The sequence below is a fragment of the Rattus norvegicus genome, chromosome 15 (genome assembly GCF_036323735.1).
Source record: "Rattus norvegicus strain BN/NHsdMcwi chromosome 15, GRCr8, whole genome shotgun sequence".
NCBI classification, from domain to species: Eukaryota; Metazoa; Chordata; class Mammalia; order Rodentia; family Muridae; genus Rattus; species Rattus norvegicus.
In genome coordinates, this window is record NC_086033.1 from 27,312,171 (window position 1) to 27,328,303 (window position 16,133).

The following is a 16,133-nucleotide window of genomic DNA, read 5'->3' on the forward strand; positions in this document are numbered from 1 at the left end:
GCCTGGGCTATGTAGGAAGACTCTGTCTCAAACAAAACAAAGCAATAAGAAAGAGCCTTCAGGCAGAGGCCATACAATAAGAAAGCTAAGGAGTGTACACCAAGCACCATGCAATACATGTAAACCAAGTCTTGTAAGATCAGAAGAAATCTGATGTAATGTCTCTGATGTTCCACGGAGTGCTCTGCACCCTGGACAGCAGTAGCCTCCCTTCCCTGAAACATACAGATAATACCTAGTCTTTTCCCAGCCATGGGGGGTATGGAGATGGGGGCTACTGAGAACTAATGGCTAGAGGTTACAACGGAGTCAAGTTGGTGAGAGACTGACTTGGATGGTGCTATCAAAAAAAGTAAAATTTGGTGGGGGATTTAGTTCTGTGGGTAGAGTGCTTTGGAAGGGCGTATGACCCTAGGGTTCATTTTCTGCATCATCCCCTGACCCCATCCCACCTGCCCTAAAACATGCCACTGGCCTGTCTCAGTCAGTCACGTGACTGTCTTGTTGTTTGTGTTTCCCTCCCCGTCCCACAGTTCCTTGGGTGTTCTTCTATCCTTTGATCTTACCTTAGAAGTACAACCTCCATTGGCTGAGTCAGCAGGCTAGAGGCCTTTTTGTCTCAGCAAGAGGGAACTGTTTTTCAGTATAAAATGAAGTTCTGAGCCAAACATTACTTCATATGTGATTCAACTCTGACTATGGTGGCCAATAACTGCGTTCAATTCTCTGGATTCCTTTTTCAGTAGCTCAAGATGAACAGTTGACGTTTCAAGTCACCAGCATCCTTTGCCAGCATAAACAGGAAGAAGAGAACCTTCAGTCAACAGCCACCATACCCCTGTTTCCAGAAGAGCTGTTTGAACTGGCTGTTCAGCCAACTCTACTCGCACAGACAGTTCAGAGAGAGGTAAATTAGTCACTCTGCTAAGAGGTTTCTAGCAGAAACCCCCAGGGGAAAACTGTGGGCGCAACATTCTGTCCTGATTGAGAATGGGATTTAAAGAGTGCTGACCCACTGACAGACAGGGTTTAGTGAGCTCTACCCATTACCCTATGCTTTAGAAGAGGTAAACTCTTCCTTAAAAGTTTTCATTAAATGTTTTTTCTTTTTTCTTTCTTTTTTTTTTTCCGGAGCTGGGGACCGAACCTAGGGCCTTGCACTTGCTAGGCAAGCGCTCTACCACTGAGCTAAATCCCCAACCCCTCATTAAATGTTTTTAAAAGGAGGGCTGGAGAGATGGTTCAACAGTTAAGAGTACTGGCTGCTCTTCCAGGGGATCCAGGTTCAATTCCTAGCATCAACATGGCAGTCGAGCAACTGTCTGTAATACCACTTCCAGGAAATCCAACACCCTCACAGACACACACATGCAGGCAAAACACTGTCTGCTCTTCCAGAGATCCTGAGTTCAATTCCCAGCAACCACGTGGTGGTTCACAACCGTCTGTAATGGGATCTGATGCCCTCTTCTGGCCTGCAGGTGTACATGCAGTAGGGCTCTCAAAATACACTTTTTTTTTTTTTTTTTTTTTTTTTGGTTCTTTTTTTCGGAGCTGGGGACCGAACCCAGGGCCTTGCGCTTCCTAGGTAAGCGCTCTACCACTGAGCTAAATCCCCAGCCCCCAAAATACACTTTTTAAAAGTTGTGTTTATTTTATTTAAAACGTGAGTATTGTGTCTGCATATCATGTGTGTACTTGGAGCCCCTGGCAGCCAGAGGAGGACATTAGATTCTCTAGGACTGGAGTTATGGATATTTGGGGACTACCACGTGGGTGCTGGGAACCAAACCTGGGCTCTCCAAGAGCAGTAAGTGCTCTTGGTCATTGACCCATCTCTCCGGTCCCTCTGTTAAGTTTTTAAAGATTTATTTTTACTTTGTGCTTATGAGCACTGGCTTTCATCTATGTTTGTGTCCTGCATGCGTGCAATGCCCACAGAGAGCAGAAGGGGACACTGAATCCGCTGAAACTAGAGCTATAGACAATTGGGAGCCGCCAGATGGGTTCTGAGAATTGAATCTGGGTTTTCGACAAAAAAGCAGCCAGTTCCCCTAACCACTGAGCCATGTCTCCTGTCCCTAGAGTCTTCAGGTATGAACTTGAAATGATCTACTGAAGGGCGAACTGCCATTTTGCTTTTATTCATTACAACCTCGCAGGTGTATATGACAAGTTCGTGTGGGCAAATGTGCCACGTGAGGTGCATTTGTGGAGGTCAGAGGACACCTTCGTGGAGTCGTTTCTCTCCTAACACTTCCATATGGGTTTCAGAGACTGAACTCAAGCTTGCTCAGTTCAAGCCTGAGACATCCTGCTAGCCTCCAAAGTGCCTTTTGAAAACTGTCATCACTCTGAAGTGACACACTGACAGGGTTGGGGGGGGGGGGAGGGACTGGGCAGTGCAGGGAGAGAGCCCTTGTGAAGTGACACGACTCCTGTATATTCTGAAGAGAACATTGTTGCGGGTTTTTTTTTTTTTTTTTACAACTCTCAGCAACCGCTTTTACCAAGGTTTTCTGCTCTCCAGTCCAGTGAACCAAGAGTCCAAGAGGAGAGTAGCCTGTCCCAGGTGCTGAATGAGCTGCAAGTGTCACACGCAGAGACCGCACTGGAGCTGGAGAAAACCAGAGACATGCTTCTTCTGCAGCGCAAGATCAACTTGTGTTATCAGGTGCAAGGAAAGGAAGGAAAAGGAAGCTGGGCATATGAGAACCACACACGCTGGGAAGCAACCTGGGTTTCCAGGGCTGGTGTTAGCACCATGCTTCCTAATGCAGAGCCTCAGGACTCCCTCACACAGACACCTGGCCCCAGAAGTCAGCTAAGGGGGAACTTGTGAAACGGCAAAGACTAAACTTCCGGTTTCATTTGCCCCCAGAGATAGACCTAGGGAATCAATCACTCTAGGTACCACAAGTGCAGCAGGACAGGAAGGTTCTTGGAAAACCTGAACTTTCTTTCTGGGTCAAACCTGCCCTCCTGAGGAGGCGGCAATCCCCTTCTGCAGCAAGGTCCGGCTTTTAAAGTCAGGGCTCTTTGGTTCTGAGACTCGGAGAGGAGAGTACGGTGCTTGTTTTGTTTCAGGAGGAGCTGGAGGCAACGCTGACAAAGGCTGACAAGGAAAATAGGGACCACGAAGAGACGATGGAGAGGCTGACTCACCTCCTAGACTTCAAGAACAGCCGCATAATGCAGCTGGAAGGTATTTTAAGAAGTCACGGCCTTCCAACATCTGGCAAGTCTTAGTACTTTGTTTCCATCTTGGCCGATGTCACGTGACTAACAGCGATCGGATCCTCCTCACCTTTTCCCTCCTGCTCTCATCCTCTCTTGTCTCACGGTTGGTCTGTAACTTCTTTTCCTCTTCTGCTCAGTGCAAATCCGTTGATTTTTCTGGAGAATCTCCACAGGGCCAGCAGTGCTTCCAGGTGATTGGAAGAATGCCATGGAGGGTGACTGCCCCTAAGGCTGGTGGATCTTTCCTTTCCTCTCTGTCGTTTCTTGAATCCATGCCTCTCAGCCTATGGCAGGTCTTGCCGGGCATTTCCTCTCATTTCCTCCTGAGATTTCTCTATAGAATCTTTGTTTCGACTTGAGGAGATTTAAGGCTGTACGCAGAGACAAGGGAGGTGTTGCCAATGTTTCCGATTCAGGTTCTTCCTATTCAAATGGTTACCTCAGAACAGAGTCTACTCTCCACCTTGAGTTTAAGGAGTAGTCCTTGTCATTATGCACTCGGGAGAGAGATGGCTTATGCTAACCGAACTCACCACAGTCTGATATTTCAAGCAGAAGGCAAGGCACTAACATCAGCATTCAGGGAACTGCTGTGAAATGATTCTCCTTCCTGGTAAGTCAGTAATAAGCAGGTTCCCTAGTGAGGACAGCCCTAGAGTACAGGGAGGTATGGGGTGCTTACCACACCAGGGTGAGCCAGGTAAGGCTACTGCCAAGTAAAAAGGCAGTCCTCCCTTGGACTGAGTCCTCAGGGCTTAGTCAAGGTCTATCTCAGGGTAGACCCTTACCTAGGACTGAAGGTTCATTTGCTTTCACTTTCCGTGCAGATCCTGACAGCTTTTCTACATATTACCACATATTATTTTTCTTAAGATTTTATTATTTGCTTAAGATTTACCTATGTGAATGTGCCATTTGTATGCCTGAAGAAGGAAGGCATCAGACTTCACTATAGGTTATGAATCCGCCTATGGTTGGTGGGAATTGAACTCAGGACCTCTGGAAGAGCAGCTAGTGCCACTTAACCACTGAGCCATCTCTGCAGCCATAGTATTTCTTTTGAGAATTGCCTATTCCTACCTCTACCTTTTGCTCATGGATTTAATAGAATCTTACTGATTTGTACGTCCTTGTTATTTAAGGCTATTAGCTTTGTGTCGTGTAATGTCAATTTAAACATATTGTACTTAGTCACATCATTTATTTATTTATTTACTTATTTAGGTTCTTCTCTATGTAGCCCTGGCTGTCCTGGAACTTGATCTGTAGACAAGGCTGGCCTTAAACTCACAGAGCTCTGCCTACATCTGCCTCTGGAGTGGTGGGATTAAAGACTTGCCCTACTGCTGCTAGGCTATGTCAAATCTATTTATTTATTTATTTATTTATTTATTTATTTATTTATTTATTTATTTATTTTATATATGTGAATACACTGTAACTCTCTTTAGACACACCAGAAGAGGCATCAGATCTCATTACAGATGGTTGTGAGCCACCATGTGGTTGCTGGGAATTGAACTCAGGACCTCTGGAAGAGCAGTCAGTGCTCTTAACCTCTGAGCCATCTCTCCAGCCCCACGTCAAATCTTATAGCTGAAGAAAACATCAGTTATCTGGGTAAAGTGGCACTTGCCTTCATCCCCAGAACTTGGAGGGAGAAGCGGGCAGATTTCTATGAGTTCAAGGCCAGCCGGATACCCTGTCTAAAACAAACAAATACAAAACAAAACAACAAAAAGGAAAATATCAATTAATCAATTAGTCACTTTCTGTGTTACATCCCCCCCCCCCAGCTGTCCTGGAAATCACTATGTAAATCAGGATGGCCTTGAACTCAGAGATTGACTTGCTTCGGCCTCCCAAGTGTTGAGCTTACAGGTGTGAACCACTGAGCCTCCCCCTCTCTACCCTCATCATCATCTCCACCCACACACTCAGTTTTCTGAGCTCTTGCTATACAATCCAGGCTGGCCTCAAAATTGCAATTCTTCTGCCTGTTTCCCAAGTACTGAGAGTTTAAACATTCACTACCATTTAAAAGATAATATTTATTTATTCTTTCAAGTCTCTGTCTCTCTCTCTCTCCCTCTCTCTCTCTCCCTCTCTCTCTCTCCCTCTCTCTCTCTCTCTCTCTCTCTCTCTCTCTCTCAGGCCTCTCTCTCTCTTTCTCACTGTGTGAGACAGACAGACAGACAGACAGACAGACAGACAGACAGAAGGGGCACACTTGTGGGAATTAGAGGGTAACCTACAGGAACTGATTCTTTCCTCCCATCATGCACACTTCTACAGAATCAATCTCAGGTCCTTAGGCTTGGCAGCAAACACACTTACCTATTACGCCATCCTGACAGCCTCTCCTCCCCCGCCCACTTAAACACTAAGACACCGTGGCGTGCTAGAGAGATGGCTCGGGGTTAAGAGCAGCTGTTGGTCTTGCGGGATACCTAGTTTCAGTTCCCAGAGTTCATGTGGTGATAACAAGTGTTAGTAACTCCAGTTCCAGAGGATCCAGCAGCTTCTGTCCTTGTGGACATGCTTTATGCATGTAGTAGACACAATATATCCAGGTCAAGCATCCATGCACATAAAAGAAAAATCTTAGACATTTTGAAAAAAAATCATTATTTTTAGTTTTATTTAAGTCTATGCCTGTATATCTGTGTAGATATATATGCAGGTGCCTGTGGAGTACAGAAGAGGATGTTGGACGGATGGAACGGAAGTCACAGGCAGTTGTGAACCACCTGAAATGGGCGTCAGAAATCAAACACAGGTCCTCTGGAAGAGCACTGCATGCTTTTAGCCACAGAGTCATTTAGGGTTTGGGTCCCGTGTCCGTTCTGCCATAAGGCTTGCCCACTCAGGGAGGCGGGACATGGGAAGTTGACAGTGCGTACCCCACACTGGTGCCGGGTGAATGTCTGGCTCTAGGGAAGCCCCAGGACACCGTTCAGGGATGGGGAAGTGCAGTCTGAGGCAAGGGACAGCAGGAGCTGTCTTTGGGGCCAGGGCCATCTGGTTCTCAGGCACTGCTGGATGCTGAGGAAGAGCTGAGAATGGAGTGAGGGCCCATGGTGCTGGATCGAGCCTGGGCCAAGGGCAAAAAGAGGGCAGGTCTGGATGGTCCTGTGTGGGGTGTGGGGAGGAGTCCTTGGTTTGACTACAGCAGGCTTGAGCTTGGTTTGACAGTCGTGGCTGGGAGCGCAGAGAGGCCTTCTACGGAGATTACATGGTGGCTCTGTAAGCAAAGGCCTTCTCCATGGCTCCCCACGGCAGATCACGATGAAAAAATGCAGCCCATGGTTGTAAGACGTTTATTGTCACGGCGGAAAGTGGATGTGTTGAGCCATACCCCACGCTCAGGGTGGGCCTGAGTGTAAATACCTTTTGCAGGGAGGAGTGTCTGGGAAGGAAAGTTCATTGGCCAAGCCCTCCAGGCCTTTAGGTATCTCACTAAAATTGAGATCCGTCTTGGGTCTACATGACCTGTGGTCAGGTCCTTTACCTGTGGAGGGGCTTGGGGTACTGCCCTTACATGACTGATGGCCACAAATCTATGGGTGGCTGAGGCTAGTGACAGGGGCCTGGCGCCCAGGATCAGGTGAAATGCCTATTGTCCCTTCAGGGTCATTGGGGTCTCTAACCTTAGTTCAACCAGGACCATGCTGCCTTTCATGGTCGCACATAGTCATCTCCCCAGATAAAATAATAAATAAATAAATACATAAATACCTCTGATCTATCAAGAACATTTTTATTCTACTGGTTTAGCTCTTAAAGGAGGTTACTCGCCATCAATGCGCTCTAGGGAGTCAGATGTTCCCAGTGTGAGGTAACCTGCATCTGAGAATCTCTCTGACTGGTGGGTTTTGAAAACAATGTGGTTTCGAATACAGTGTGCAGATGCGGTTCCGTCTCCACGTCTCGCATCCCAAGGGCTGTACTTTCAACCTCTTTCCTCTTAAGTTTTCTGTCTTCGCTCTTAAGTCATTACCCTTCCATTCAACGTGGATTTCTTGATGTCTCCTAATGAAACCAAGATCTGAACAGGAAAGGAGCCCTCCTGTAACCGAGCCGGACTGCCCCAGGTTGCCTTTGCAGGTGGCAGGGATCACTCTCTCCGAGGACAGCATAGCTCTCTTTCGGGACACACTGTATGTCTCTAACGCCTCCTTTTTAGTAGAGTATCCTAAATTCTTGGGATGTCGATGTGCTTTGGTGTCATTTGTGTGATGGCGTCTCCCAAGTGTGGTGTTCGGTGTCATTTGTGCGGTGGCATTTCCTGTGCTGCTCAGTTCACAGCCCCTCCCATGGTATGGGCAGCAGTCATTTGGCCTTCAGAACTCGATGCTTCTGGTTGGAATTGGGCTGCCTTCCTTCTTGAATCACGTGGCTTCTTGTAATAACCTTATCTTGGATTTCCACAATGTAGCTTCTTCCTGTTCATCCTCTTTCCCCCTCAGTCAGGATAGCTCTCAACCTTTTTTTTTTTTTTTTTGGTTCTTTTTTTCGGAGCTGGGGACCGAACCCAGGGCCTTGCGCTTCCTAGGCAAGCGCTCTACCACTGAGTTAAATCCCCAACCCCAGCTCTCAACCTTTTAATGGATAGGCAGTGTTCTTTCCCCTGTAGAGCAGCTCAAAGACGTTGCTTATGGCACTCGGCAACCATCGCTGTGTCTGGAGTCCCCGGCAGCCCACAGAGGCGAGGATGAAGTGGACATGTCTCTGCTGCATCCAAGCGAGAACCTTTTTGAGCTGCACATCCACCAGGCCTTCCTGACCCCCGCTGCCCTCATACAGGCTGGGGATGCGCAGCCTACCACTTTCTGCACTTACTCCTTCTATGATTTTGAAACACACTGCACCCCATTCTGTACTGGGCCACAGCCCCTCTATGACTTCACCTCCCAGTATGTAGTGCAGACCGACTACCTCTTCCTGCACCACCTTCACGGAACCTCAGTACGGCTTGACCTCCATCAGGCCATGGCTAGTGAGCACCAGGTCCTTGCTACGGGATGGATTTCATTGGACAAGGTGCTAGAGACTGTGGAGCGAGTCCATGGCTTGGCCACACTTACTGGTAAGTGCTTTTGGCTTCTTGTGGTTCTTAGGATTCGAAGCTTTGGAAAAATAAAGGGCCAAAGCCTGGAGCTGCTTTCTGGTAATTTCCTTTTTCCATCCTGCCCAGGACGGACTGGCCCTGGACTCATGACAACCTTCCTGCTTCAGCCCCTCGAGTGCTAGGATTTCAGGGATCTCATCATCCAGGCTTCTTTTGTTCTATTCTTGACTTTTATCACACTTTATTTTCTATGCCTTTCATACCTTTTGCTACTCAGGAGCTGGCGGAGAAGACTTGGGGGTGTTAGAATACTGGATGAGACTGTGCTTGCCCCTAAAATCCAGCCTCCAGGCATGCAATAAGCGAAAGAAAGCCCAGGCCTACCTGTCAGTCAATGTGCTTGGAGGTTGGAAGGCGCAGAATGATGAGGTGAGAAGAAGTCCTCACACATCCCAGAATGACAGCAGCCAGCAGCCCTCCAAAGGGGCTTGCTCTTCTGTTCCCTAGGAGTATCCCTTGAGTGTGAGAAACTGCAATAGCAAAGCCAGTCCAGATTCTTCCTGTGCTAAAACTCGAGAAGAAATGAAATCATGCCCCGGGTTAGATGCTTTCCTTTGTTGTGAACGAATCAACTTTTTCTCCATCTTTTTTTTTTTTAATTGAGATTTTTATTATAATCAGTGGTTGGCACGGAAATGCAGGTGATCTGTGGGGGCCATGCCTTCAGATACTGGAGGTGGGCAGGTCTGTTGCAGTTCCCCAGTAGGGAAACTCAGATTCCCTGAACTCCCACTCCACCCTTGCTAGTCAAGTCCTGCTTGTCACCCTGCTTCTAGCTGTCTGCCTGGCGGCTCCCTCCCGCTGCCTTCATTCTCCTGAGCCTGGTGAGCTTCCTGTACCCATGGGTCTGTTTTCACCAAAGTTGGACATTTGGGGCCATTACCTTTCACATACTCTTGTCACTCTAGCCATAGGCTCGTATGCAAACCATTAGTGCTTGCGACACTGTCCCGCTGGGTTCTTCCCATTTTGCTCCTCTTTTATTTTCCCCCTCAAGCATTGGTTCAGACATTCCCACTGCGATAGTTTCACTGGCTTTCTACAAAACAAAATCTAGGGCTGGAGAGATGGCTCAGAGGTTAAGAGTGCTGGCTGTTCTTCCAGAGGTCCTGAGTTCAATTCCTAGCAACCACCCACCTATAATGAGATCTGGTGTCCTCAGAATATATATATGTATATGTGTGTGTGTGTGTGTGTGTGTGTATACATATATATATACACACATACATATGTGTATATATATATACATATATATATATTAAATCTAATATTCGGGCTGGAGAGATGGCTCAGTGGTTGAGAGTACTGACTGCTCTTCCAGAGGTCCTGAGTTCAATTCCCAGCAACCACATGGTAGCTTACAACCATCTATAATCAGGTCTGGTGTCCTCTTCTGGCCTGCAGGCATACATGCAGGCAGAAAACTGTATGACGTATACAAAATAAATAAATAAATAAATAAATAAATAAATAAATGTAAAAAAATTTTTTAAAAATCTAATATTCAATCGAAGTGAATAACTTTAGCACAGATTGATTGATCGATTGATTTAATTATTTATTTATTGTGCTGGTACATGCCAAGGCATGCATATGGAGGTCAGGGAATGCGCAGGAGTCGTTTCTCTCCCCCTACCACGTGGGTAGCTCCGTTCCCTATCATTCTGTAGGATAAGCCTATGGGTGAGCACCTCCCAACAGCGGCCAGAGCCGGGGGCAGGCAGTTCCGCATCATTATGACCCGGCAGAGTAGGTTTCTTGGTCACGGTTCCTCTTGCCTACGTAGGCTTCACTTTTAACAATGGCTCAGGCTGCCCTTTAGCTTAGTCCAAGGTCAACATCTTTCCAGTCCAGATCCGAAGCCTGGGCACCTCAGAATGAGCTGCGGATTGAAATCACCAGGTGCTGCGGCCTCCGGAGTCGGTGGGGAGGAAGGCAGCCCAGCCCGTACGTCATGTATCGCTTCTTCACCTTTCCCGACCATGCCACCACTGTCATTCCGGCCAGCAGTGACCCGTACTTTAAAGACCAGGCTCTGTTCCCCGTGCCTGTGACCTCTGACCTGGACGAGTACCTGAGGCGGGAAGCTCTGTCTCTATATGTTTTCGATGATGAAGACCCAGAGCCTGGCTCCTTTCTCGGCCGAGTCCAGGTGCCCTTGCTGCCTCTTGCACAAAACAAATCTCTCAAAGGTGGGCGTCGCACCTCCCGGTCCTCTCCCCGGCATCACCTCTCTGCCCTTATTCAGCTTTTCTTTGCTTACTTGCTTGGAGCAGTCATTCCTTCACTTAAAAAATAGCATTTGGGGGCTGGAGAGATGGCTCAGTGGTTAAGAGCACTAACTGCTCTTCCAGAGGTCCTGAGTTCAAATCCCAGCAACCACATGGTGGCTTACAACCATCTGTAATGGGATCTGATGCCCTCTTCTGGTGTGTTTGAAGACAGCTACAGTGTATAATAAATAAATCTAAAAAAAAAAATTTAAAAAAAATAAAAAAAATAGCATTTGGATCATGTATGTATATGCATGCTGTGAGTCTGTGAGTGAACATGCCACCACATGCATGTGGAGGTTGGAGGTCAGCTTTGCAGTGTTGGCTATTTCCTCCCACTGTTAAGTGGGTTCTGGAGAATTCAGATTGAATTCAGGTTCCCAGACTTGAGTACCTATTACTGCTAAAACATGTCAGCCATGAAAAGTCTCTCTTGAAATCCGAAAAGAGGGGTTGGGGATTTAGCTCAGTGGTAGAGCGCTTGCCTAGGAAGCGCAAGGCCCTGGGTTCGGTCCCCAGCTCTGAAAAAAAAACCAAAAAAAAAAAAAATCCGAAAAGACTTCAGCACGTTGTCAGGAGCAACAGAACGAGAGATTTATAGCCACTTTGCTCATGCAAAAACAGGGGCTTCAGCTCTGTTTCAGCTACATAGTCAAGAATCCCAAGGCGTTTCAACTGAATTCCAGAATTGCATGCCTCTATGTGTGAAAACCTTACTTTAGACTTGGAGTGGGCGTAGTAGTATCTCGTGCCTTTGATCCCAGCACCTTGGAGGCAGAGGACAGCCTGGTCTACATAGTGTGGTCCAGGCTACCTGGGGCTATATCACGAGACCTTGTCTCTGATAAAAAAGCAAAACCAAAAACCGAACAAAAAGACCCCTTCCGTGATTCCCGGGATTTGCTTTTGTTTAAAGACTGTTGTTTCTTAGTTCATGAGCAGAGATCTGAGCAGGATGTAGCACTTCCTCCCAATCTCATTGCTGTCTAAAACCTCAGACATTGCTGTGGCAGCTGACAGCGAAGGTAGACTCCCGCTGTCTGGAGCTGTGATTCTGTCTTCCGTCTCTGCCCACTCATGGCTCTGGGGGGCACCAAGCCAGTCTGTCTGGCTGCTGTCTGGAGAGAGGGAGGCAGTGATTCCCAAACTTTGATTAGGCAGTATAACCAAGATAGACAGTGCCAGCCATGTTTAATAAGATTCTGAGCATCCTTAGGAGCACCGAAGACCTCTCTCTGGCCAGTTTCATGGTTCTTTAAAAGACAGTATTTGACACCTCTGCCTGAGAGGACAGGCCAGACACCTGCTAATCAGGATGACTAGCCGGAAGCCTGCCGTTCAGGAAGTAGTCACTGTGGTGTTTTTCTTGGTACAGCTTGCATAAGTGATGGTTTTCTGGGGACAGCCATAGCATATTATGTAGTGACAGTGAGGATGATTTCATCATGGTTACGCCTTTTGATCATGTCTTCCAAAGCAGAAATGCCTGTCTTCCTCTATGAATCTCACTACACTGTTTTACTTTTTTATATGTTATGAATCTTGGTGTGTTTTAATAAATTACTAACAAAATGCAGTAGATTTCTAAGTGGGGAGAAATAGAAAAGATGCCCATAAATACCCAGTAGCCTATCTCACGAGGCCAGGTTTGACCAGTTGCTCTGTGTCTCTCAGGTGATTTCAACCTTACAGACGCTGGGGAGATGTCCAATGGCTCCATCCAAGTGCAGCTAGACTGGAAGTCTCACCATCTGCCCCCAGAGAGCCTCCAGATGTCAGAAGCTGAGAAGCAGGCGGAGGGAGACAAGGACGAGGTTCAGGAGGAGGAGGCAGAGGAAGAAGAGGAGGAGGAAGAAGAGGATGAGGAGAAGGAAGATGAGGAAGAGGAAGGGGAGGAAGAGGAAGGGGAGGAGGAAGAGGAGGAGGAAGAGAAGGTAGAAGAGAAGGAGGAAGAGAGGAAGGAAGAGAAGGAGGAAGAGAAGGAGGAAGAGAAGGAGGAAGAGAAAGAGAAAGAGAAGGAGGAAGAGAAGGAGGAAGAGAAGGAGGAAGAGAAGGAGGAAGAGAAAGAGAAAGAGAAGGAGGAAGAGAAGGAGGAAGAGAAGGAGGAAGAGAAGGAGGAAGAGAGGGAAGAGGAGGAGAAGGAGGAAGAGAAGGAGGAGGAGGAAGAAGAGGAGGAAGAGAAGGAGGAAGAGAAGGAAGAAGAGAAGGAGGAAGAGAAGGAAGAAGAGAAGGAGGAAGAGAAGGAGGAAGAGGAAGAAGAGGAGGATGAGGGAGAGGAGGAGGAAGAGAAGGAGGAAGAGAAGGAAGAAGAGAAGGAGGAGGAGAAGGAGAAGGAGAAGGAGAAGGAGAACAAAGATGGCTTGGAGGTCTCATTCACAGAAGAGCAGACCCCTTTTCTTCCCCAGGTAACTCTCCAGAACTCCATCGACAGGAAGCCTCTACATAGTCTATTAAACCAATTGGAGCGGCTAGTCTCAGGGGTGGATAAGGGAAATTCCTTCCATGAGTAGCATATGTAACCAGAGATACCATGGAGGGGAGCAGGAGCAGGAAGGAGAGAGAGCTAGAGGTTGAACGGCCATTGTCTAAGACTCCCTGTCTCTGATTAATCTGTTCAGGCTCAGATAGCATCTACAGAGATTCCCATAGAGGCTGGCCAGTATCAAGAGAAGAGAAAACCTCCTGTAATAGCAGAAAGGAAGGAAAAAGAGCGGCAGGTCACAAGCTACTCACGAAGAAAACACAGCAAAAAACCAGGTGTCCAAGGCAAAAACAGAATGGAATATCTGAGCTGTAACATCTTGAATGGAGACATACAGCAGGTGGGACCCCAGAGACCCTGGAGAGACAGCAGGTGGGACCCCAGAGACCCTGGAGAGACAGCAGGTGGGACCCCAGAGACCCTGGAGAGACAGCAGGTGGGACCCCGGAGACCCTGGAGAGACAGCAGGTGGGACCCCGGAGACCCTGGAGAGACAGCAGGTGGGACCCCGGAGACCCTGGAGAGAGAGCAAGCAGGTGGGACCCCGGAGACCCTGGAGGGACAGCAGGTGGGACCCCGGAGACCCTGGAGGGACAGCAGGTGGGACCCCAGAGACCCTGGAGGGACAGCAGGTGGGACCCCAGAGACCTTGGAGAGTCGAACATCTGTGGTCATTAGAGGGGAGGAGCAGTGAGGGCAGGAAGACCACAGTGCCCCAAGCTGCTTCCATATGCATTTTTTTAAAAAGATTTATTCATTTATTATATATAAGTACACTGTAGCTGTCTTCAGACACACCAGAAGAGAGGGCATCGAATCTCTTTACAGATGGTTGTGAGCCACCATGTGGTTGCTGGGAATTGAACTCAGGACCTCTGGAAGATCAGTCGGGGCTCCCAACCACTGAGCCATCTCTCCAGCCCCCACATGCATTTTTAAAGCCCCAGATGATTGCTTCATATCCATGGAACCAGCACATTAATATGCACACTATAACTTAGGCTTAGAACATGAATAATACATACGCTATGGACTTGTTTAAAAGGGACTGACTTTTTAAAGTCACAAAGGCTGGCATTAAAGAAGTATAAGCTCTTACCACTCACATAGTGTCATTGCTCTTCCTCTGAAGCAGATGCGTTACACTGAGTGGAAGTTCTCAGGGCTCAAGATGTATGAGGATGATGGTTTGAAAGTTCAGCAGAAGGAAGAGGAACAGCCATCACCCCATTCAGCACTGAGACAGGACCAACCCTCACATTCTATAAATGGTATTGTCCTTTAAGATCTAATTTTTCCACTCCACCATTGACTTACTTTCTTTTTATAACGTTAGTTTTTGTCACTTTTATTATGCGTCGGTGTGTGTGTGTGTCTTCATGTGGATATAGGTATGTGAATCCTGAATACATCGAATCCCCTGGAGTTAGGGGGTTGTGAGACCCCTGAGATGGGTGCTGGGAACTGAACTCAGGCCCTCTAGAGGAATGAGCAGTCTTAAGCACTGGGCCATTCCTCTAGCTCCTGAATTATTTTCTTCTTCTTCTTCTTCTTTTTTTTTTTTTTTTTTTCGGAGCTGGGGACCAAACCCAGGGCCTTGTGGTTGCTAGTCAAGCGCTCTACCACTGAGCCAAATCCCCAACCCCCTGAATTATTTTCTTAAAGCCAATTATTTACTGTTTTTTAATCTTACAGTGTATCTTAGTTACTTTTCTTTTTTTTAATTTTTAAGATTTATTTATTTATTTTATATGAGTATACTGTAGCTGTCTTCAGACACACCAGAAGAAGGCATCGGATCCCATTATAGATGGGTGTGAGCCACCATGTGGTAGATGGGCATGAGGTAGGCATGAGGCAGGCATGAGGCAGGCATGAGGCAGGCATCAGGCAGGCAGGCATGGCGCTTGAGAAGTAGCTGAGAGCTCATATCTTAAGGCACAACCATGAAGCAGAAAGAAATACTGGGAATGGCCTGAGTCTTTTGAAATCTCAAAGTCGTCCCCAGTGGCACACCTCCCCAAACAAGGCCATGCCTCCTAATCTTCCCCAAGCAGTTTCGCCAACTGGAGAACCAAGCATTCAAATGTATGAGCCTATGGGGGCCATTTGCTTTCCAACAAAGCACCGCACAGTGGTGATAAACAGTTAGTGGAAAATTAGTGTCCAAGCTCCTAAGGTCTTCTGATAAGTGTGAGAATTAGGCCAGCAAAGGCTTTGAATTCTCAAAGGAAGTTACCTCTCCCTATGTTTATAGCTAGATCGCAAACTAGCTTAGTTTCTTGGTGTTTGTAATATATTATTTCCCTAGAACTTTCCAAATATGTCTAAAAATAGGAGGGGTGTTATTGTTCACTTGTGAAGTCAAGTTCCTTTTAACATAGAGCAAGGCTGGGCTGGAGACAAGGCTGCTGTTCCTGCAGACCCTGGTTTGGTTCTCAGTACCCACAAGGTAGCTCGCAACCCCCCGGAACTCCAGTCCCAGAGGACACTGCACTCTTTTCTGGCCTCTGTGGGCACCAGACATTCATATGGCATGTGACATACATGCAGGCATACATCCACACGCATAAACTAATAACATGTATTTTATGTATGTAAATGTCATGTTTTCATGGATGTCTGTGAACCTCAGAAGTCAAAAGAGGATCCTCTGGATCTGTAGTTATAGATAATTGTGAGCTGCCATGTGCACCCGGGCAATTAAACCGGGTCCTCTGCAAGAGCTACAGATGCTCTTAACCGCTGAGCCGTCTCTCCAGGCCTTACTTCTTTTTTAAAGTAGATTATATACCACGAGCAAGTAAGAATACTTCCATAAACTCAAGATCAGTTTCAAAACCAGAGATTTAGCCAGGTTTGGTGGCCCAGCAGTCCCAAGCAGAGGCAGGTGGGTCTTTATGAGTATGAGAAAAACTTTGTCTGCATGGAGTGTTTCGGGTAGCCCAGGGCTACACAGTGATCCTCTGTCTCAAATAGAAACAGACAAAGATAGGCAATCAGCTTA

At 47.2% G+C, this 16,133-nt stretch overlaps 1 protein-coding gene across 6 annotated transcripts in view; it reads left to right on the forward strand.

Moving 5' to 3' along the window:
- The window catches only part of Rpgrip1 (RPGR interacting protein 1), a 58,025-nt gene that overhangs the window by 29,174 nt on the left and 12,718 nt on the right, over positions 1–16,133 (forward strand). Inside the window, exons 12-21 of one of the 6 annotated variants that reach the window (NM_001427786.1) lie at positions 744–907; positions 2,531–2,674; positions 3,088–3,238; positions 7,877–8,329; positions 8,589–8,740; positions 10,221–10,563; positions 12,319–12,437; positions 12,744–13,049; positions 13,263–13,466; positions 14,262–14,397. In NM_001427786.1, coding sequence (NP_001414715.1) covers positions 744–907; positions 2,531–2,674; positions 3,088–3,238; positions 7,877–8,329; positions 8,589–8,740; positions 10,221–10,563; positions 12,319–12,437; positions 12,744–13,049; positions 13,263–13,466; positions 14,262–14,397 — 2,172 coding nt within the window. Of the gene's footprint in view, positions 1–743; positions 908–2,530; positions 2,675–3,087; positions 3,239–7,876; positions 8,330–8,588; positions 8,741–10,220; positions 10,564–12,318; positions 13,050–13,262; positions 13,467–14,261; positions 14,398–16,133 lie in introns of all 6 variants that reach the window. The other 5 variants (XM_063274229.1, XM_063274225.1, XM_063274228.1 and 2 more) reach the window with 5 other exon arrangements.